The sequence below is a fragment of the Rana temporaria genome, chromosome 9, assembly GCF_905171775.1.
Source record: "Rana temporaria chromosome 9, aRanTem1.1, whole genome shotgun sequence".
NCBI lineage: Eukaryota > Metazoa > Chordata > Amphibia > Anura > Ranidae > Rana > Rana temporaria.
This window is the reverse complement of record NC_053497.1, coordinates 48,336,555-48,361,336: the sequence shown is the minus strand read 5'-3', so window position 1 is coordinate 48,361,336 and position 24,782 is coordinate 48,336,555. Positions and strand designations below refer to the sequence as shown.

General features: G+C 45.0%; 1 protein-coding gene across 1 annotated transcript in view; it reads right to left on the bottom strand.

Annotated features, from left to right (window-relative positions):
* The window catches only part of TIMM50 (translocase of inner mitochondrial membrane 50), a 44,629-nt gene extending 25,556 nt beyond the window's left edge, over nucleotides 1-19,073 (bottom strand). The window contains exons 1-3 of the mRNA XM_040323375.1: nucleotides 18,754-19,073; nucleotides 14,479-14,623; nucleotides 12,312-12,343 (exon numbers count right to left, since the gene is read on the bottom strand). Coding sequence (XP_040179309.1) covers nucleotides 12,312-12,343; nucleotides 14,479-14,623; nucleotides 18,754-18,903 — 327 coding nt within the window. The 5' untranslated portion in view covers nucleotides 18,904-19,073. The remainder of the gene's footprint in view (nucleotides 1-12,311; nucleotides 12,344-14,478; nucleotides 14,624-18,753) is intronic.
* Nucleotides 19,074-24,782: the final 5,709 nt, after the last annotated feature.

Sequence of the window (24,782 nt, the reverse complement as noted above, 5' to 3'; positions counted from 1 at the left end):
ATCCATAAGAAGTCCTGTTTGCAAGAAGCCATGTGGGGGACACGGCAAACATGTGGCAGAAGGTGCTCTGGTCAGAGGAGACCAAAATTGTACTTTTTGGCCTAAAAGCAAAATGCTATGAGTGGCTGAAAACTAACACTGCACATCACCCTGAACACACCATTGTACTTGGTGGTGGCAGCATCATGTTGTGGGGATGCTTTTCTTCAGCAGGGTCAGGGAAGCTGGTCAGAGTTGATGGGAAGATGGATGGAGCCAAATACAGGGCAATCTTAGAAGAAAACCTGTTAGAGTCTAAGAAAGACTTGAGACTGAGGCAGAAGTTCACCTTCCAGCAGAACAACAACCCTAAACATACAGCCAGAGCTACAATGGAATGGTTTAGATCAAAGCATATTCATGCGTTAAGCCTCATGCACAGGATCGGACTTCGGACAAAAATCCATGGATTTGTCTGATGGAAGGGCGTTGGCCATGAACTTGTTCTGCATACAGACGGCAGAACTTTTTCAGCCAACATACACGAAACTATGTTTTTCCCGCTCTTTAGCGCCACCCTTTGGAGCATACAGACGATTGGATTATGCAACGAAACCCTTCCATCACACAATTGTCGGAATATCCGATCGTGTATACGGGCCTTTAGAATCTACATTGTTCTCAGTTATCCGAGGAATACAGAACCATGTCTTTCCACGATATGGACAATAGCAGAGAGGCAATGTCCGGTTGTCCCAATACTGTATGGTGGACAGACTTGTGTACACACGATCGGATAATCCAACGGAACACATTTGTTGTTGGCCAATTTGAGAGCATGGCTATCCAACATTTGTTTTCGGAAATTCCGCCAACAATTGTCCGATGGACCATATAGACCAGGGGTGGGCAATTATTTTTTCGATGGGGCCACATGAGAAACTAAAAATATTTTGGAGGGCCGGGCCAAAAGGCTAAACTCAATACTGCATAAAATCATTTTTATTTCTTTATAAAAAGCAGTAAATATCATTGTTGGAAAACTCGTACGAGTACGTGTTATAGACATGGCACAGGAGTGGGACAGAGGCTGGGGACATGACACAGGAGGGGGACAGAGGCTGGGGACATGGCACAGGAGGGGGACAGAGGCTGGGGACATGGCACAGGAGGGGGACAGAGGCTGGGGACATGGCACAGGAGGGGGACAGAGGCTGGGGACATGGCACAGGAGGGGGACAGAGGCTGGGGACATGGCACAGGAGGGGGACAGAGGCTGGGGACATGGCACAGGAGGGGGACAGAGGCTGGGGACATGGCACAGGAGGGGGACAGAGGCTGGGGACATGACACAGGAGGGGGACAGAGGCTGGGGACATGACACAGGAGGGGGACAGAGGCTGGGGACATGGCACAGGAGGGGGACAGAGGCTGGGGACATGGCACAGGAGGGGGACAGAGGCTGGGGACATGACACAGGAGGGGGACAGAGGCTGGGGACATGACACAGGAGGGGGACAGAGGCTGGGGACATGGCACAGGAGGGGGACAGAGGCTGGGGACATGACACAAGAGGGGGACAGAGGCTGGGGACATGACACAGGAGGGGGACAGAGGCTGGGGACATGAAACAGGAGGGGGACAGAGGCTGGGGACATGACACAGGAGGGGGACAGAGGCTGGGGACATGACACAGGAGGGGGACAGAGGCTGGGGGACAGAGGCTGGGGACATGACACAGGAGGGGGACAGAGGCTGGGGACATGGCACAGGAGGGGGACAGAGGCTGGGGACATGACACAGGAGGGGGACAGAGGCTGGGGACATGACACAGGAGGGGGACAGAGGCTGGGGACATGACACAGGAGGGGGACAGAGGCTGGGGACATGGCACAGGAGGGGGACAGAGGCTGGGGACATGGCACAGGAGGGGGACAGAGGCTGGGGACATGGCACAGGAGGGGGACAGAGGCTGGGGACATGACACAGGAGGGGGACAGAGGCTGGGGACATGACACAGGAGGGGGACAGAGGCTGGGGACATGACACAGGAGGGGGACAGAGGCTGGGGACATGGCACAGGAGGGGGACAGAGGCTGGGGACATGGCACAGGAGGGGGACAGAGGCTGGGGACATGGCACAGGAGGGGGACAGAGGCTGGGGACATGGCACAGGAGGGGGACAGAGGCTGGGGACATGACACAGGAGGGGGACAGAGGCTGGGGACATGACACAGGAGGGGGACAGAGGCTGGGGACATGACACAAGAGGGGGACAGAGGCTGGGGACATGACACAAGAGGGGGACAGAGGCTGGGGACATGACACAGGAGGGGGACAGAGGCTGGGGACATGACACAGGAGGGGGGCAGAGGCTGGGGACATGACACAGGAGGGGGACAGAGGCTGGGGACATGACACAGGAGGGGGACAGATGCTGGGGACATGACACAGGAGGGGGACAGAGGCTGGGGACATGACACAGGAGGGGGACAGAGGCTGGGGACAGGCAGCCACTGTTTAATCAATAACAATTGATTAAACAGTGGCTGCATGTGATGGCACAGTGGTTGCGTTTGATGGGCACAGTGGCGACAATTGATGGCACAGTGGCTGCGTGTGATGGGCACAGTGGCAACAATTGATGGCACAGTGACTGCGTGTGTTGGCACAGTGGCTGCGTGTGTTGGCACAGTGGCTGCATGTGATGGCACAGTGGCTGCATGTGATGGCACAGTGGCTGCATGTGATTGGCACAGTGGCTGCGTGTGATGGGCAGAGTGGCTGCGTGTGATGGGCAGAGTGGCTGCGTGTTATTGGCACAGTGGCTGCGTGTGATGGGCACAGTGGCTGCATGTGATGGGCACAGTGGCTGCATGTGATTGGCACAGTGGCTGCGTGTGATTGGCACAGTGGCTGCGTGTGATGGGAACAGTGGCTGCGTGTGATGGGAACAGTGGCTGCGTGTGATGGGCACAGTGGCTGCGTGTGATTGGCACAGTGGCTGCGTGTGATGGGCAGAGTGGCTGCGTGTGATGGGCAGAGTGGCTGCGTGTGATGGGCAGAGTGGCTGCGTTTGATTGGCACAGTGGCTGCGTGTGATTGGCACAGTGGCTGTGTTTGGGAACAGTGGCTGCGTGTGATTGGCACAGTGGCTGCGTGTGATTGGCACAGTGGCTGTGTTTGGGAACAGTGGCTGCGTGTGATTGGCACAGTGGCGACAATTTATGGTGGCACAGTGGCTGCGTGTGTTGGCACAAGTGGCTGCGTGTGTTGGCACAAGTGGCTGCGTGTGTTGGCACAAGTGGCTGCGTGTGACCCCTCCCGGCCCTGCCTACTGTTATCACCGCGGCGGGGAAAATTAGACAGCGTTCGTTTGAACAGCTGTTTTCCCCGCTGCGCATAGACACTCCCCCTTGGACGGATCTGTCCAATCGCGAGCAAGGGGGAGTGTCTATGTGACTCCCCCTTGCTGTGATGGGCACAGTGGCTGCATGTGATGGGCACAGTGGCTGCATGTGATTGCGGAGGAGAGACAGGGCGGTCTCTGAGCCGACAAAACCGACAAAGTGGACCGGAGTGGACCGACAAAAACGGTCCACTCCGTGTGAAAGAGGCCTAAAGGAGTTGTAAATAAAAAAAATGTTTTTGCTGAAATGACTGTTTACAGGGTATAGAGACATAATAGTTAACTGATTCCTTTTAAAAACGATTAAAAATAGATAAAAATCAATCATATAATGTACCTGTAGTTTCTAGTTTCGTTTTTGCATGCCGTTTCCTGCTTCTCTGCTGTACAGAGCCAATACAGGGCAGTGATGGTTTGGAAAACGAAGCTGATTGGTGCTGAGGGGTTTTAGACACACAGTAATCACACCTCCTTGATTAGTGACCACAGAGAGAAAGCTCCCAGTACTGCGGTTATCAGGAAACAGACAACCAGGAAGTGTGGAGATCAGATAAGAATTCCAGCAACTTGAGAACAAAAACAATGAGGACATGAAAACAGCACTGCTTTAAGGTAAAGGAAGCTATTAAGATTTAAAAAAAAAAAAAAAAAAATCCTTTTACAAACCCTTTAAGCCCTGCACACACGGCTGAGAATCCAGTCGTAAAAATAAAAGTTTTTCTTTACGCGCTTCTTGTCTAGCTTTCCTTACATACACACTGTCAAGCCAAAATCTCGTCTTTCTCAAACGCGGTGACTTACAACGGCACTATAAAAGGGGAAGTTCGATTCCACTGGCGCCACCCTTGGGGCTGCTTTTGCTAATCTCGTGTTAGTAAAAGTTTGGTGAGAGACGATTCGCGCTTTTCAGTCTGTTACAGCGTGACGAATGTGCTATCTCCATTACGAACACTAGTTTTACCGAAGATGCGCTCCCGTCTCATACTTGATTCTGACCATGCGCAGGTTTTTAAGACTCGGAAAAGCAGCCCGCCGAGAATCACGACGAGAAGATCGAGACCCCCGACGAGAAAATAGAGAATCTTTTTTTCTTGTCAAGATTCACAACAGTTTTCTCGACGAGAAACCATACACACAAATGTTTTTCTCTGAAAAAAGCTCTGCCAGCAGTTTTCTTGCCGTGAAAAACGAGCGTGTGTAGCGCTAATAACGATTGAATTTCAGTGAATGTACACTATAAAGTGACGAGGCTTTATAATGTACATTCTGTCACCTGGTGTGACTTGAGCCAGTGTGCCTGCACCAGAACATCATCTTGGGGTTGGTAGCTCTAGTGTCCTACCCAGTGGTTGGTGGGACTCAAACCCCTGAGAAAGGGGTGTTTGTACACCCCAAAATGTTGGGTTTCTAGACCTCACTTTCTACCTGACTGTTTCTTTCCGGATCCCTTAAGTGGCTCATATGTTTATATGCCTGACTAACTTCTTGCTCTGGTAAGCAGTTAGAATATAAGTGGTGGAGGATTCTGTCATCTGCTATACAGATTCACAATATCATCTGGATATCTAAAATCACCTATTCGGAGAACTTTGTCACTTATGTGAACTTTTTATGATACATCCTTCTCATGAACTTTTGCACTTAATTTTTTCACTTAATTTCATATATTGTACTGGTGTTTTGTGTGCATCACTTATAGCATAATTGATATTTATGCTTATTCATGTTACAGCGCAGCTTTACCTTTTTTGTTTACTATTTATGTTTATCTGACATATGAGCTGCAGCAGTGTTTTTATTATTTCTTTATTTTTATATTTTATTTTTCGTTTTTTGTATAGTCTCAGCACTATTCACTTGTCTTTGGACCTGCGCAGTATTTTTTTGTATACATGAGTATATTAGTGCTCTTTGTCAGAAACTCTTTGACTTTAGTACAAATATTTATTTTTATTGTTTTACATTGGTGGGTGTACTTGTTCTTTTATTATATTTGAGTTTCCCTTAAACTCGGGATGGAAGAGTACATTGAGCAGAGTGGCTGAATAGACACAAGCCTTTAAAATACTCACTTCTCTTTGTGCTTCAGCAAAGATAACGCCTGAATCTTTATGTAGGATTTGGGGTTTTAAACCGCTCCAAGTTAATGGGACAATGCTTACAGAAGATGGTATTGGGCAAAATATATAATCATGCCTGATAAGATTTGTACACAGAGTAGGATATCGTTTCCGCAATTCAATTTACGAAGTGTTCCCAAAATGGTTGTAAAATCAGATTATCCAAAACAAGGGATTACTGCTTTATATAGAACCAATCTCTACTCCAACCTATGAACACAAAGCATTTCAACTAAAGAGTGCCCTCTAGTGGTAAATTTGATAAGCCGGAAAATATGAAAAAACACTAATGCCGCGTACACACGATTGAATTTCCTGTCAGAAAAACATTGGGTGTTTTTTCCGACAGAATTCCGATCAAGCTCGGCTTGCGTAAACACGGTCACACAAAAGTTCTGGGAACTTTCGACCGTCTAGAACGCAGTGACGTACAACACTACGACGAGCCGAGAAAATGAAGTTCAATGCTTGCGAGCATGCGTCTGAATTTTGCGTGCCGGGAATTGTTACAGACGATCGGATTTTCCAATAGGAATTTTTTCCGTTGGAAAATTTGAGAACCAGCTCTCAATCTTTTGCTGGCGGAAATTCCGACAGCAAAAGTCGGCTGGAGCATATATACGGTCAGAATTTCTGTTCAAAAGCTCACATCAGACTTTTGCTGTCGGAATTTCCAATCGTGTGTACAGGGCATACTACTACTAAATAACAAATTGTATTGATTTGTAGAATTATAATAATCTTGAAATAATGCAGACAAAGCTCTTGAGATCTTAAAGTATGGTCATCAGCTGCTCATAAATGCCTCCAACAACGATCAGCCAGAACCACAGACACAGTTAAAGTGATCCTTTACCCGACCACAGACAGGTAAAGTGATCCTTTACCCGACCACAGACAGGTAAAGTGATCCTTTACCCGACCACAGACAGGTAAAGTGAATAACATGGACTCCATACAATGGCATCTGAAAGTGGGTAAGATATATTAGACAGGGAGTGATGTTGAGGTTGACGTGTTGAAAGCAGAAAAATAGGCAAGTGTAAAGAACTGATGGACTTGGACAAGGACCAAAATGTAATGGCTAGATGACTGGGTCAAAGCAGCTCCAAAACGGCAGCTCTTCTGGTATATTCCCACTCTGCAGTGTTCAGGACCAAACAGAAGTGGTCCAAGAAAGGAAAACTGGGGACAGGGTCACGGACAGCCAAGGCTCATTGATGCATTTAGGGAGGGGAGCGAAGGCTGGCACTTGTAGTCCATTTCAATAGAAAAACTACTGTAGCTCAAATTTAAAAAAAAAAAAGTTCATGCTGATTCTAAACACAGTCAGAGCGCACAGTGCATCACTGTTTGTTGTGTATGGGGCTGCGTAGTCGCAGAATGACCAGGGTGCCCCATTCTGACCCGTGTCTACAGCCAAAAGTGCCTGCAATGGGCACCTGAGCACCAGAACTGGACCACAGAGCAATGGAAGAAGGCCTGGCGAATTACGTTTTCTTTTACATTATGTGGATGGCCGGGTGCATGTGCATTGCTTACCTGGGCAAGAGATGGCACCAGGATGCACTAAGGCAAAAAGCCAGCAGAGAATGTGAAATGTTCTGCTGGGAAACTTTGGGTCCTGCCATTCATGTTGACGTTACTTGGCACATACCACCTACCTAAACATTGTAGGTGACCATGTACACCCCTTCATGGAAAATGGTATTCCCTGATAGCAGTGGTTTCTTTCAGCAGATAATGTGCCCTTCCACACTGCAAAAATGGTTTAAGAATGATTTGAGGAACACGACGACGAGTTTGAGAGGTTGCCTTGGCCTTCAAAACTTCCAGATCTCAGTCCAATCCAACGTCTGTGGGAAGTGATGAAAAAAAACAAGTCCGATCCATGAAGGCCAGACCTCACAGGACTTAAGGATCTGCTACTGATGCCTCGGTGCCAGATAAAACAGTATAGCTTCAGAGGTCTAGTGTTGTCCATGCCCATGGACCTGTCACACAGATTCCTATTACAAGGGATGTTTACATTCCTTGTAATAGGAATAATAAAAAAAAAAAAAAAAAAAAAGTCAAAACGCCCGTCCCCATTCTCTCGCGAGCAGAAGCGAACATCCATGCAGGTCCCGCCCACATATGTAAACGCCTTTCAAACCCCACATATGAGATATTGTCGTGTGCGTTAGCGCGAGAGCAACAATTCTAGCACTAAACCTCCTCTGTAAGTCGAAAATAGTAACCTGTAAAAAATGTTAAAGCGTCACCTATGGAGATTTTTAAGTACCGAAGTTTGGCGCCATTCCATGAGTGTGCGCAATTTTAAAGCGTGACAGGTTAGGTATCTATTTACTCGGCGTAACATCTTTAACATTATACAAAAAAATTGGGCTAACTTTACGGTTTTGTTATTTTTTAATTCATGAAACCGTTTTTTTTCCCCAAAAAAATGCGTTTGAAAAATAATTGCGCAAATACCGTGCAAGAAAAGAAAAAAAGTTGCAATGACCGCCATTTTATTCCCTAGGGTGTCTGCTAAAAAAATAATATATATATATATATTATAAATATGTTTGGGGGTTCTGATTAAATTTTCTTGCAAAAATGTTTTAATTTTTACATGAAGGAGAGAAGTGCCAAAATTGGCCCGGTGGTAAAGTGATTAAAACACTCAGACGCTATATATCTCTAAAAATAGCACCTCTTCTGTCATTCCAGTGTGAGAGCCCGAGTGCTTTCACTGATCTGGATCAAACATGCATATCAGGAAGGAGTTGTGTCAGAAGTACTTATCTGCATGCTTGTCAAGGACAGAAACTCGTGATTGCATCGAAACCTCGTATATAGCGTGAAAACTAAACTGACTATGGAAATATAGGCACAATGGTGTGACAAAGATCTATAAAAAAACAGACCACACCAGTGAGGATTTGCTCATGTGTTTGGTGTGGTCAGAATATTACAGAAACAAAGGAATACTGGCAGCATCACCAGATATTTCTGAACAAAGAACTTAAAAAAACAGGCTACATTTACCCAAAACATGTCAATTCTATAGATTTTTGGATTAACACTTTAACTGCAACCAGAAGCAAACTACAAACTTTACAGAAACACTTTAAATGACACTACAAAAGCTTAAAGCTTAACTCCAGACAACAAAAACGTTTGTTCCATGCAGCGGGGCTGTGCTCGCATTGCATGGGTTAGACCCCTTTCACACTGAGGCAGTTTTCAGTTATTTTATCTGCCTCTCGGGTGTGAAAGCCTGAGTGTCCTTTTGTCCCATTTACCGTAATCAAGCAACACCCTCCTGTCCGTCCTATAGTACAATGATGGCTGGGCGGGAGCACTGTTCTGGGACGACGTCATATGACATGGTCCTAAAACGCGCTTATTTTTTTAACATATCGTCACCAGTCAGTGTCCCTGATCTCCGCCACACCAGTTATATGATAGTGTTGTACTTCACTGGCGATTCATTTTTTTTAATTTCCCCCCCAAAAAAAAAAAAAAAAAAATCTATAAAAACCACGACATGGATGTAGTAAACTTAGATTTCACATGCAATAAATCTTTTAGTAAATTGGAAAAACAAATTGTGGTTGTTAAACATTTATATTATGATTTAGGGAACTAATGCTTGGATAAAAAAAAAAATACAACGGGAACTGCAATCAAAGTAAGCCTGCAGCAAGAATCATTTCATTCTGAAGGATCTCCACTACCCTAATGTAAATTAGCATAATTAAAGAAGAAGAATTAATAATATATGGAACATATGGAAACTGATTTATGTTTTGTACATAAGGTGAGCAGATGTTGTCAGGCTAACTATATCCCATTAAGGTGAACACTGACCTCTAGTGGTATATTTAGAAATTGCAAACACTAATGGATTGACATTGCAAGGGAGCAAACTGATCGCCAAGTCATCAAGCTGAGCAAATCAGATTCCACCAGGTAAAAAGTTATGTTCTCATTACCTGGAATATCTGCATACTTATTGGCAAAACTACACAATTTACAGTGGAACTATTAGGCAAAATAACCAAACAGCCCTTTCACAAACACATCAGTCTTGGATACTTTATTTTTCTATCCCCTTTCTTCAAAAGGGTGACAACGCCTTTTTCTCTGCAGTGAAATTGCACAGAAGTGTTATCTGTGGACAGACTTTGAGTAAGTGACAAAAAATGTATACAAATTGTGCTCCATGTTTAATGCTATACTGTATATGTTTAAAGATGGAGGTTCCCAGAGTAGATTTAGAATCCACACTTCACATCATTTTTGTATTTCTTTTGTGAATTTTTTTTTTTTCATGTGTATCTTACTTTAAGGCCCCATACACACGATAGAATCCATCCGCAGATAAATCCCAGCAAATGGGTTTCAGCGGATAGATCCTATGGTGTGTACATGCCAGCGGATCTTTTTCCGCGGATATATCTCCCCTGGGATGGATTCCAGCAGATCGAATATTTGCTGACATGCACAACATATCCATCTGCTGGAGTCCATCCCAACGGATGGATCCGCTGGTCTGTACAGACTCACCGAATCCATCCGTCCGAAGGGATCCCCCGCATGCGTCGTAATGATTAGACGCATGCGTGGAAATCCTTATATGACAGCGTCGCGCACGTCGCCGCGTCATAATCGCGGCGACACGTCATCGCCAGAGGATTTCGGCACGGATTTCAATGCGATGGTGTGTACACCCCATCGCATGAAAATCCGCCGAAATCCTCGAGAGGATTTATCCGCGGAAACACTGGAAATCGCACGCAGTACTGTGCGATTTCAGCCCATTCAATGTACAGCCTAACAATTTATAACCACTTCCAGCCCAAGCCAATTCTGGCATATTCCTCTCCTACATGTAAAAAAATCGTTTTTCTTTTGCTAGAAAATAACTCGGAATACACACACATTATATATATATATATATATATTTTACACACACACACACACACACACACACACACACACACACAGTGGAATCTCGGATTGCAAGTAACACGGTTAACAAGCCTTTCTCAATACAAGCACTGTATTTAAAAAAATAATAATAATTTGTGACTCGGTTTGCGAGTGTTGTCTCGCGAAACGAGCACGATTCAGGCCAAAGCGGTGTGCAGTACCGCTTTTGGCCTGAGGTGGGGGGGGGGGGCTCCAGAGCCGAACGTCGCTGAACGGTGCCGTTCGGTAATGCACAGAAAGGCCCGAGGACAACACGGCTGACCTCTGCAAGTCTCAGGTAGGAAGTGTTTCCAAGGTTTGCCGAGGAGGTCAATCAAAGTGTCCTCAGGCCTTTTCCGAGGCTCTCCGGCACCCCCCACCTCTGGTCGCATGCGGTATTGCATGTCATTGAAGTTAATGTGGAACAAACTATTTTCGTTTCCATTAACTTCTATGGGGAAACTCGTTTTGATAAGTACTTTGGATTACGAGCATTCTCCTGGAACGAATTATGCTTGTAATTCGATGTTCCACTGTATATTTTTATTTTATTTTTTTAAGCAGAGACCCTAGGTAATAAAATGGCGGTTGTTGCATTTTTTTTTTAATGTCACATTATATTTGCACAGCAATTTTTGAAAAACACACTTTCATGAAATAAAAACAAAATACAATATTTTACCACAATTTTTTTGCAGAATGTGAAAGATGATGTTATGCCGAGTAAATAGATACTGCGCACATTTGTGGAATGGCGCCAAACATTGTTCCTTAAAAATCTCCATAGGCGACGCTTTCATTTTTTTTTTTACCGATTAGCTGTTTAGAGTTACAGAAGAGGTTTTGTGTTAGAATTATTGCTCTCGCTATAATGTATGCAGCGATACCTCACATATGTGGTTTGATGGCCGATTACATATGCGGGTGTGACCTACACATGCATTCGCTTCTGCATACAAGCACGAGGTCTCTAAAAAAGAGAGGCGAAGGACTAACGGGGCTGGTTGAGTGGGCAAATCCTCTCACTCCCTTATAGGGAGTCCCTCTGCCCCGTTGGGCTTCAAAGCGGAGCAGGTAGGGCGGGCTGTGTGGGAGGACCCCCTCACACACCCACCATTGCCACCCGGGGCATGGAGAAAGGTGGCAGATTGCCTCTGGGGGAGGCCTGCCTACTCCCAACTCCTGCAGTCCGGCTCCTCTCTCGAGTACACGCACAAAATACACTTTAAAAAAAAAGTAAATAGGAAAGTATATCATATTTACTTGTTTTCATTTTTTTTTTTTATACATTTCTTCAGTTACTTCCTGGTTTTCATGCCTAAACAAATGATGTCATACATCCCAGGAGCACACACTCCTGCCTACATACCAAAGCTAAGGGCAGGTGGATTGTAGGAAGTAAACGTTACATAAATCATCTGCCCTTACTTAAGATGGTCAGCAAAATAAAGCATGGAGATAAAATAAGTATTATTTTTTCCTTTTTCAGCCAGCGATTTCCTTACATGTAAAAGCCATCATAGCGGCTGTTTAGCCGCTAGATTGCTGTTTTTTTTATTTTTTTGAACAGGCGGCAGATGGCTAAAAAAATAAATTTAAAGATTGCTTTGAATATTAAAAAATTAAATGAGGTTTTTTGTGCTAAGATGTGGTTACAGTCATGTAGCGTAGTTCTACTTTAAGAATTTCAGAAACTGGAACTGACAAAAAGATTTAGTCCAGTAAAAAAAAAAAACCCAGCCCTCATTTGTTGACAGAAAAGGACTGCAGACTTGACTGACTATTGTGGGCAATATATAGAAAGAGACAAAGAAAGAGGCTGAGTGTAGTGCATTCCTTACCTTGTTCCCTTGCTCATCCACAGAACTGCTACCTGCAGAAAGAACACAGGAAATTGAGAAGACGTCACAAAGAGCAGTAGTAAGGATGTGCCAAATGCACCAAAATATATCAATTAGTAAGATTACTATACAATGAAAGCAAAATCCTCATTTGTTGCCATAGGTTACAGCTGACCTGCAGCCTTGCACCGTTGCACAGGCTCCTCTTCTATACTGAAATAGCTTACTCCAATTTCACTGCACACTGTGTGCTTCTCACCTTATGCATTGGAAGTAGTGGTGCAACGGATCGTCGATCGTGATCCGAACGGGTCACCCTGTTCGGATCGGCACACCACGTGGTGTTTTCACATTAGCAAGCATGCAAGGTCAGCAGGTTTGCTGCTGCTTTTAAAATCTAACATGTAAACAGTCGGTCAGATTTACATATACTGCATTTAAAACACATAAGCTCCGTTTTGTGTTGAAAATAACTGAAAACTAAAACTCCGGTGGGTGTAACAAGATTTGTCATTTTTTTTGCGGATCCGAAAAATGATCCGATCCGTGGCTCTGATCCGAGTTTTTTGATCCGTTGCACCCCTAATTAGAAGCATAGTCAGGTAGAGCCTGCTCCATTTCCTGAATGGAGGACGTCCCACACTTTCTAGTCCTTTACTCCACAGCTTTACTGTCCCTAAGCCTGCTCCATTTTATTTATTTAATTTCAGTCATGGAGGCACAGCATGACATGTGGAATTACCTTGAATGCAAAATATAAAAAGCACATTAAAACACCTTTAAACACATATGCTATAGTGGAACATATATTCAGCATTATAGCCGATACTATCCTTTGCGTTTAAAGTCTTTAAAGGCATACCCCACTTTTAAGTACACAATGGTATTTACTATCGCTGAAGAGTTCAAAATCAGGCTAATTTCTGCATAGAAACCAATGAGCTTCCACGTTTGATTACCAGGCTTAATTGAACAAGCTGGTGTTAGAAGCTCATTGGTTTCTATGCAGACGTGAACCCAATTTTGCACTCTCCAGCGATAGTAAATAAACCCCATTGTGTACTTAAAAGTGGGGTATGCCTGTACTTACCTGAACTTTTCAGTGGAGCCCAAATCCTCCACTTCTTGGGTCCCTCACTGCCGCTCCTGGCCCCCATAGCAAGCAGCTCTTATATGGGGGGGAGGGGGGTTGGGGACCACTCGAGCCACTGCTCTGTGTGTCCATTCAGACACAGAGCCGTGGCTCAGCCCCACTCCCCCTTTCTCCGCACTGGCTCACCGATATTGACGGACAACAGCAGGAGCTCCTATTGAGGAGGGGAGTCCCATACAGCCAAGACTCATGTATCGAGATGGGGCTCAGGTGAGTATTAGGGGGGCTGTTACACACAGAAGGTTTTATATCTTAATACATTAAAATTAAAACTTTGTGACTTTACAGATACTTTAAAGAGGAAGTAAACCCTAAACTAAAGGTTTTACTTCCTCTTTATTTCGCTGCAAAAGGTAAAGCATAATAGGCTATGCATCACATAGTAGCCCATTATGTGTCACTTACCTGAAATCGAAGCCTGCAATGTCCCCAATGTCTTCGCTGGCTGGAGGCTTCCATCTTCTCCCCTCTCATTCCGGGGCTGCGGGCTCCGGCTCTGTGACTGGCCGGAGTCAAATGCGCACGGGAGCCGCCAGTCACGGCATGACCCCGCTAGAAACGGCACAGTGTGCCCTTTCTAAAGTATGCATGCGCAGAATACATGACCGTATGAGGACATTGGAAATATCCCCTAAACCATGTAGAATTAGGAGATATTTCCAGCACCGACAGGTAAGCCTTAATGTAGGCTTACCTGTAGGTGAATGTGGCTGTACAGAGTGTACAACCACTTTACCCAGCCTTCAGACTGAGCTTGTGAACATAGGCGAGTGTTTACCAATTATCTGTACAGCGTCTCTGAGCTACCTGGAATTTCACCCACTCAAAAGGGAGCAAACCAGGCGAATCACCTGTCCCACTGAGCAGCACTCTGCCAAACCTCAAATCTTCCTATCAGGGATTTTAATAAAACCCAGATTACTGAGCTGCTTCCTGACAAGCACAGTCGTAATGTTTCCTTGTTACTAGTAGCAGCTTACCGACAGCCAATTAGATTTAAAACTGAGAACTTACCGAAGGTATATACAATAAAGCCGCTTCCCACAACTCCAAAGATTCCCGCTGTCCTCAAGAGAAATTTTTTGGCTCTGGCTTTATTTTCTTTCTGCTTTTTCTGCTGCTCCTCAGATTCAGCATTGGCCTGGGGGTCCTCCGAGGCCTGTAGAGTGAAAGCATAACACTGGGGGGTCAATATGACGAGGGTACAGTAGTGCCTTATTAAGAAAATGATGCCAGCCCCTGGGGCGAAGACTGAAGAACAGAAGCTGTAGCCAGAGAGACATTTTCATTATTGTAGCATTACAATGAAAGAAGAGCTAGCATAGGATGTATAGTAGTACTCTTTATGGTTGTGCTCGGCCCTTTGGAGATTTCCAAAGACTTTCTGTTCTTCTGATACAATGTCACCGATAGAGAAAGATATGAAAAAATCTCTCCATTGAGAGCACCGGCAGCAATAAAAACCTGGCAGGATGTCAAACCTTACCCCATTTGCTTATATTGAATATGCCAATATAACTAACATATTGACATAATAGTAGTAACCACTTAAAAACCGAGCCGCTTTCTGAGATTTGGTGTTTACAAGTCAAAAACTATTATTTTTTTGCTAGAAGATTACTTAGCAATTAACTCCCTAGAGAATAAAATGGCGGTCATTGCAATACTTTATTTCACACTGTATTTGCGCAGCGGTCTTACAAGCGCACTTTTTTTTGAAAAAAAAACACTTTTTTGAATTAAACAATAAGACAACAGTAAAGTTAGCCCAAATTTGTTTTACATTGTGAAAGATAATGTTACGCCAAGTAAATTGATACCCAACACGTCACGCTTAGAAAATTGCACCCGCTCTTGGAATAGCGACAAACTTTCATCCTTAAAAATCTCCACAGGTGCATTTCTTGAGTTACAGAGGAGGGCTAGTGCTAGAATTATTGCTCTCGCTCGTGACGATACCTCACATGTGGTTTGAACACCGTTTTGATATGTGGGCGCTGCTCAGGCCAGGCTGAGTGGCGAAGAGGATATCGGGACGGCGCGGGACTTTCGAGGGGTCAGGTAAGTATAACGGGGGCGGCAGCATCAGATGTTTTTTCACCTTAATGCATAGATTGCATTAAAGCGGTTCTCCACCCTAAAGTGGAGTCCCGCTGATCGGAACCCTCCCCCCCTCCGGTGTCACATTTGACACCTTTCAGGGGGGAGGGGGGTGCAGATACCTGTCTAAAGACAGGTATTTGCACCCACTTCCGGCCCAGCAAAAGACGGGCATTCCGTCACATCCCGTCGCCCCCCCCGTTGTGTGCTGGGAACACTCGGCTCCCAGCACACAGCGGGAGCCAATCGGCGGGCGCGGCGCGACTCGCTCATGCGCCGTAGGGAACCGGGCAGTGAAGCCGCAGCGCTTCACTTCCTGGTTCCCTCATCGTGGATGGCGGGGGGAGCAGCAGAGAGACGAGCGATCGCTCGTCCTCTGCTGCGATCGGCGCTGGACTCCAGGACAGGTAAGTGTCCTAATATTAAAAGTCAGCAGCTGCAGTATTTGTAGCTGCTGGCTTTTAATATTTTTTTCCCATGGCACAACTGCTTTAAGGTGAAAAAACATTTTCCTTTACAACTCCTTTAATCATAAAAAAAAAAAAAAAAAAAAAAAAAAAAAAAAAACTGAGATTGCGATTCTTCCTCCCTCACGATCTTAACACAGCATTTCAGTTCAGAGAGTTCTCTGCTCAAGCCAACAGCTATCAAAATAAAAAACCCAAGCAGGTTGTCAAGTTTATCACAACATCGCTTAGGTGGAGAAAACGAAAAACATTGTAACATTTTATTCTTTTTAGATCAAACAAAAAAACTTCTGTCTGTAAATGAGGTCAGTTTAACCACTTAAAGCGGGGGTTCACCCGAAAAATAAATTTTAACATTAGATTGAGGCTAATTACTGGAGGCAGAATCGGGTGTTTTTTTTTTTTTAAATCAATGCAGCACTTCTGGGTATGGTCTTCGGGACTGGGCGTTCCTATTTGATTGACAGCCTTCCGACGGTCGCATACAGCGCGTCACGAGTTGCCGAACGTCGGTGCGGCTCTATACGGCGCCTGCACACCGACGTTCGGCTACTTTCGGAAACTGGTGACGCGCTGTATGCGACGGTCGGAAGCCTGTCAATCAAATAGGAACGCCCAGTCCCGAAGACCATACCCGGAAGCGGCGGAAAACATCTATCTCTAAAACGGTAAGTACTGCATTGATTTTAAATAAAACACCTGAATCTGCCTCCAGTAATTACCCTCAATCTAATGTTAAAAATGTATTTTTTGGGTGAACTCCCACTTAAAGACTAAACCTTTTTCTGACACTTGTTGCTTGCAAGTTAAAAATCAGTATTTTTTTTTTTTTAGGAGCGGCGGTGGCTCAACGCGATTGGCACTGCGCTGACAAGCCATTCACCTCTGCAGCTAGGGGTTCGGATCCCGGTCTCGGCTACATGTGAATTGAGTTTGGTGGTCTCAGCCCGGCTCCCGGTGGGTGTGCTATGCGAGGTAAGCCTGCGCTTAGTACGCCCACAAAAACCACCACACTTACACACACTCGAAATTGGGTTAACATGCACGCACTTTGACCACACGGTCTCTAAAAAGAGAGGCGAAGGACTAACGGGGCTGGTTGAGCGGGCTAGATCCTCTCACTCCCTTATAGGGAGTCCCTCTGCCCCGTTGGGCTTCAAAGCGGAGCAGGTAGGGCGTGCTGTGTGGGAGGACCCCCTCACACACCCGCCATTGCCAACCGGGGCATGGAGAAAGGTGGCAGATTGCCTCTGGGGGAGGCCTGCCTACTCCCAACTCCTGCAGTCCGGCTCCTCTCTCGCGTACACGCACATAAAATACACTTTAAAAAAAAAAAAAAAAAAACACATTGACAGAAAATTACTTAGAACCCCCAAACACGTGTACGTGTGTGTGTGTGTGTGTGTGTGTAGATATATATATATATATATATATATATATATATTATACACACACTGGAACCTTTATTTTATATGGAGTACAATGCTGCATGACCACACAACTGTCAAAGTGTGAGAGCGCTGAAAGATGAAAATTGTCTTGGGCAGGTTTCCGTCAGATTAGGTGACCCGTCAGAATGTGTAACGGAAGTGACGCATCATCACCACCATCTTGCTACACCCGTCCACAGTAGGAATAGTTAGAAGGGGGTAAGCAGACATCTTGTTACACCCACCGGAGTTTTGCATTTTACACTTATAACCGTAAACTCAGCTTATATAGTGAAATCCAGTACTTAGAACTCCGTCTGACTGTTTAGATGTTGAATTTTAAAAGAAGCGGCAAGTGTGCTCATCTCACAGGTTTGCTAATCTGACAAAAGTTCACCGCTTTTAAAATCTAAACAGTCAGACAGAGTTCCAAGTACTGGATTTCACTATATAAGCGGAGTTTACGGTTATAAGTGTAAAGTGCAAAACTCTGGTGGGTGCAACAAGACGTCCACTTGCCACCTCCTCACTGTATCCTTACTGTGGAGGAGTGCGGGGTGTAGCAAGATGGCGGCGACAAAATGTCACTTCCATTACACATTCTGGCGGGTCTCCTATTCTGATGGAACACCTGCCTAGGACAATTTTCACCTTTCAGCACTGTCACGCTTTGACAATTGCGCGGTCATGCAGCACTGTACTCATTCTCAGGTCGCCTAATCTGACGGAACACAGGAAAGGGGGTGACAGTGCCTGGGTAGGCAAGGGATTAATGTACCGTAGCTTGTTGCCATTCCAGGTGCGCAATTTCAAAACAGGACATGTTTGGTATCCATTTACTCCGCGTCACACAATCTTGTATATTTTACCAATAATCTGGGTATTTTATTGCGCTTGTTTGCACTAAAATGCATTAAAGTAAAAAAAAAAAAAAAAAAGAATTGCATTTAAAAACACTGCTTTGCAAGCACCATGTGCCACAAAAAATATGGAACAACCACCATCTTATCTCAAGGGCCTCTGCTTATAAATATACAATGTTTGGGGGTTCCAAGTAAATTTCTAGCAAACAAATGTTGATTGTTTCCCCATCTATGTGAGAAGTGTGAGGACTGGCCTGGTCTTTCAGAGGTAAAGACCTACATTGGACCCCTCCATGCCCTGACCTCTGTATACACCTGGACACTTCCGGGGGGAACCCTCCAATCACCGCACTGGGCACCAAGGCCACTGACAGCTACAGAGGTCAGGGGTCACAGCCACATGGAGGTCAGGGGTCACATGTCTCTCACCTCCTGTTGGTTCCGCAGTTTGTCCTGCAGTACAGTCCCGGTCAGGCTCCCCCCGGGCCCGGAGCTCAGCAGCCGACATCCCAGCAGTGCCCGGGTAGACAGCACAAGCCGCCCCGTCCTCCCGCACGCAGGCACCAACGAGGCCGCCATCTTCCTCACACTGCACGCACCGGCCAATCAGAGAGAAGCCGGTCAGCGCGTCACTCAATGAGTAACCCTTTGCGGCACAGCAAATCACAAGCTGCAGACCCTTCGGCCAATAAGGAAGCCGATTGCACGCCGTTAGCCTACGGCGCAGTCTCAATGTCATCGTCGAGCGGCCATGTTGTGTATGGCAGCTGAAGGAAGCCTGTCAGTACACGTGGTGGGAGGAGCCTAAGGGTCATGGACCCGCCCATTTACAAGAATGGAATGCTGAAATCTGTTCCAATGTAAATGGTCCATGAATGGGAAACAGAAACACCTCCACTGTCATCCTTCATTCATTGTGTTCAGCTGACTGGTGTGAACTGACAGCACCAGCTTTATTTGTCTGGAAATGTGAAAAAAATAAGTCAATTAACCACTTGTTTATTATTATTTATTTGTAGCTTGTTGTTTACTTTTTTTTTTGTATAATTTTCTTATTATTTTTTATATTATTTTTCTTATTCTTTACTTTTTAATTACTTTTTTATTTTATTTATTTAATTAATATTTCTTATTAATTTTTATCATTTTTTTTCACTTAACTTTATTGCTATCACACAGGAAAAAACAATTCCCCGTGTGATAGCAATTGGAGGTGACATGTTCTCTTTATTGACCCTGTCACCTCCAAAACAGGAGTCCTAGCACTGTGCTAGAACTTGTCACAGCTGAGATGGGAAGAGCACAGCTCACCCCTCTAACTTTGTACATCAGCGACAAGGACAGGAGACAGACTCAGGGGCCGGGGACGGAGGATGGAGTCCTGAAGATAGAGCCAGCAGAGAGAGGTATGTGGGAGGGGGGCGGACGGCAGCACACATTTTACAAGTGATTTCGGCGAGCGTGCGAGCAGATTCCCCCACACTACATTTAGTCCTGCTAAAAAACAACTTACCGCCCTTAACTGTATGTTCGGGGGAGTCCATGCTGCTACCGCCCCTTGGCGCCCTGAGGCCTGGCCTCGGTGGCCTTGTGGGAAATCCAGGCCTGTCTACCAGGGCAATTTTAAATTTCTTTTTTAACACCTGTTAAAATCTGCACTTTTTTGCCCGAAATTACTCATAACGTCCTCGAAAAAGTATAGATATTCTGAAAGCAGAGACCCTGGGGAATAAAATTGTGGTAGTTGCAGCCTCTTTTGTCGCACAGTATTTGCACAGTTATTTATCAGAAAACTTTATTGGGAAATTGTTGCGACACAGCCACACTTAAAGACGCGGTCCAGTCTGGGCAAAAAAAAAAACATTAAAGACAGCAGCTACAAATACTGCAGCTGCTGACCTGAAATATTAGGGCACTTACCTGTCCGAGGAGCCCGCGATGTTGGTATCCCAGCCGCTGCCATTCGATGGTAAGGGAACACGGCAGTGAAATCTTTCAGGTTTACAGCTGGTTCCCTACTGCAGGAAGCGTGCTGCGCTTTTTAATTGGCCCAGGGGGGAAGGAGGAGGGGGGCCGAACTTCCAGGAGATTGGGTCGCGGCCCGTCTCCAGAAGTGGGGCAGGGGACCTGTCAAAAATAGGTCCCCGCTCTCCCCTCCCCCTCTTAACCACTTGCTTACTGGGCACATATACCCCCCTCCTGCCCAGGTGAAATTTCAGCTTTCGGCACTGCGTCGCTTTAACTAACAATTGCGCGGTCGTGCGACGTGGCTCCCAAACAAAATTGACGTCCTTTTTCCCCACAAGTAGAGCTTTCTTTTGGTGGTATTTGATCGCCTGTGCGTTTTTTATTTTTTGCGCTATAAACAAAAAAGAGCGACAATTTTGAAAAAAATACAATATTTTTTACTTGTTGCTATAATAAATATCCCAATTTAAAAAAATAAACACATATTTTTTCTCAGTTTAGGCAGATACGTATTTTTCTACATTTTTTTGGTAAAAAAAAAAAAAATATCACAAAAGTTATAGCGCCTACAAAATAGGGGACAGAATTTATTATTTTATTTTTTTAATTTTTTTTACTAGAAATGGCGGCGATCTGCGATTTTTATTGGGACTGCGACGTTATGGCGGACACATCGGACACTTTTGACACATTTTTGGCGCCATTCACATTTATACTGCGATCAGTGCTATAAATATGCACTAATTACAGTATAAATGTGACTGGCATTGAAGGGGTTAACACTAGGGGGTGAGGAAGGGGTTAAATGTATGTATTGTGTTTTAACTGTAGGTGGAGGGGGGGTGACTGGGGGGGTGACCGATCTGTGTCTCTATGTACAAGGGACACAGATCGGTCTCCTCTCCAGAGACAGGACGCTGTCTCTGTGTAAAACGGCAATGAGAGATGATCTCATATGTTTACATATGAGATCATCTCTCATTGGCCGCACAGATCGCATTGCAAACGGCCACTCTGATTGGCCGTTTGCGTCGAACTGTAATTGGCTGTGTCCAAGGGACAAGGGACACGGCCAACACAGAGTTTCCACGCTGCGCGCTCTGGAGCACGCGCGGGGAACGCCCTAAGGGTTTGGACGTCAATTGACGTCCAGTTGGATTTTCAGGTCCGTGCTGTAGCCATCATTCGGCTATAGCGCGGGTCTGAAGAAGTTAAACAGGGCTGGACTGGGAAAAAAATGTGGCCCTGGATCTTTATCCAGAACGGCCCAGGGAACAGCATATCAGGGTACAGCACATCAGGGTACAGCACATCAGGGTACAGCACATCAGGGTACAGGGCACAGCACATCAGGGTACAGCACATCAGGGTACAGCACATCAGGGTACAGGGCAGAGCAGAGCACATCAGGGTACAGGGCAGAGCAGAGCACATCAGGGTACAGTGCACATCAGGGTACAGGGCACAGCACATCAGGGTACAGGGCACAGCACATCAGGGTACAGGGCACAGCACATCAGGGTACAGCACATCAGGGTACAGGGCACAGCACATCAGGGTAGAGGGCCCAGCATTTGTTACAGAAACACTGTGATGACATAGAAGATGGAGCATGGAGGATGTGGCTTTAGGCAGCTTGGACGTCTGAGGATCCAACAATAGCAATAGCGGCTACTTAGGCCGCTCAGATGACAGGAAGAAAGAGCAACTCTGTATGCATATGATATACTGACAACACTGTTTGGGATTTCAGTGAAGTAGAGGCAGAGTTGTCAGCTAAAACAGGAAGTTTTGAATTTACTCAAAACAAAGAGACCAAAAATTGAGGAGTTGTGCATATATTGAATCTATGTGTGTGTGTGTGTACACAAATATATTGTGGCACGGTGAGCCCGTGCCACTATTTATTACGGCGGTCTGGGACAGATTTTTTTGGATGATGCAGGTGTGTTTTGCATTCATCTTGGAGCCAGGGTTAGAGCTCAGGGCCCCACCCTCCTGAGGGGGTCAGTAAATGAAAGGGAGCCGTACAGGGTGCACATTGCCCCAAATTGTCCAGGACAGATTGAGGCACAAGCCTTAGCGAGAGAAAGTCTGGGACGCTGCTGAAAAGATACAGAGCTAAGGTACAACGTGTGTGCACAAGCACTGGGACTGTGTGTTAGATGGTCTGGTGGACCAAGGCATGAGGCCAGAGCAGTAAAGCTGCAAAGAAAGCGACAAGGCTGAATATTGTTTGTTTATCATATTAATGGTGAGAACCCTCTGCGTGGGAAGATATCCATGTACATTTTTGTATTCATTTTAAATAAAAGTGGGCAAAAAAAGTCCTAAAACGTACTTCTATAGTGGAGTAAACTCACTGTTTGACACTATCAATATGCTACAAATTCCCCAACTTGTCACAATATATATATATTTTTTTTCCATAGACATAATAAACACATACATGTACTTTAATGGATCTGAGTCAAAAGCTGCTTTTATCAGTAAAAATGATTTTATTAGCCTATAAATAATTTTTGTATAATATTTAGATACATATAACAATGTAGAAATACAATGGCTTCAATTGGGAATCATAATATAAAAATACAACAAACAATACATTGTTTTCAATCAGAATACAAAATATATAAAACTTTAAATATAGTAATAGTTGTATAAAAGAATACAAAATAGGTTATAGAGCATAAATGAACAAATATAAAATCTCCATGTTTGAGCCAAGACTTTAAGAAATTAAATATCTTAAATAAATATGCTATAAATAAATTAATTAATAATAAAAACATTTAAAATGAATGTACTTCGAAACAGAATTTTGCCAGTATCGTAATTTTCTTATTTGGGATACTTCCAAATCGTTTTAAACAAGAGATAAAATATTCTGTGCGTTATTAAAATATATATAAGCCAAAACATATTTATTTTTATTTTGGATTGATTGATAGGGAATGGTTAAAACCTCTTTTAGTTTTCTTTTTGGTATCCGTGTCCATTTGAGGAAATGTATCTTCACTTTCTATACAGTAGAAGTAACTGAGAGGAAATGTGAGGAAAATCCTCTGTTATGCCTCGTACACACAGGCGGACTTTTGACCGTGCAAAAGTCCGCCGTGACCCTGTCGGAAGTCCGACAGACAAAAAGAGAACAGGTTCTCTATCTAAGGTCTGTCGGACTTCCGACAAAAAAAGTCAGATGGAGGCTACACACGGCCGGACTTTCCGAGAAAAAAAGCCTGTCTGACTTTTTTTCTCGGAAAGTCCGGCCGTGTGTACGAGGCATTATGCCGCGTATACACGATCATTTTTCGGCATGAAAAAAACGTTGGCCCATATTCTCATAGAAGTTACGATGGAGTATCTCAGGATACTCCATCGTATCTCCCTTTTTTGGCCCGTGTATCTATGCGACTGATTCTTAGAATCATTTTCGCATAGATACACTTAAGATCCGCCATCTGTAAGTCACTTACACTGGCGGATCTTAAATGTAATGACGCCGGCCGCCGCTAGATGGCATTTACGTGAAGGACTCATTTGCGTATGCAAATGATCCTTCTACGCCGATTCCCGAACAAGTTCGCGTCGCGTAACCGTCGCTAACGTCGTTTGCGTAAGCGGAAACTTACTCCTGCTATATGAGGAGTAAGTTTCCGCAAGTCCCACGTAGGCCATGTTACGGATGGCGTCGGGTCCGCGTCGTGTTTTTTCGTCGGGTACGTCGTTTCCGTAAGTCGTTCTTGAATACGACTTTACGTCAATGACGCACACGTCGGCGTCATTGACGTTTTCCGCCGAGAACTGGAGCATGCGCACTGGGCTTTTTGAAGCCCGGCGCATGCGCAGTTCATTAGAATCGGGGGCGCGCTTAATTTGAATACAAGCCGCCCCCTTGGAGATCCGCCAGGCTACGCCGGGGCATTTACACTCAGCCGTCCCAACTTACGGAGCAAGTGTTTGGGGAATACAACACTTGCTCCTGTAAGTTGGGACAGCGGAGTGTAAGTGCCTTAAGCGCAGCCCGCGGATTTTTAGAGAGAATATGGGCCGTTGTTTTTAAAAAATGTCATTTAAAATGATCGTGTGTGGGCTTCACTTCATTTTTTTGCGAACATGCTGCATTTTTTAACGTCGTTTTAAACAATGTAGTTTTTCAGGTTGTAAAAAATTATCGTGTGTGCTAAAATGACGTTAAAAACCTGCGCATGCTCAGAAGCAAGTTATGAGACGGGAGCGCTCGTTCTGGTAAAACTACCATTCATAATGGAGTAAGCACATTCATCACGCTGTAACAGACAGAAAAGCGCGAATCGTCTTTTACTAACACAAAATCAGCTAAAGCAGCCCAAAGGCGAATGGAACTTCCCCTTTATAGTGCCGTCGTACGTGTTGTACGTCACCGCGCTTTGCTAGAGCATTTTTTTTAAAACGATGGTGTGTGGGCAACGTCGTTTTAATGATGAAGTTGGAAAAACAACATTTTT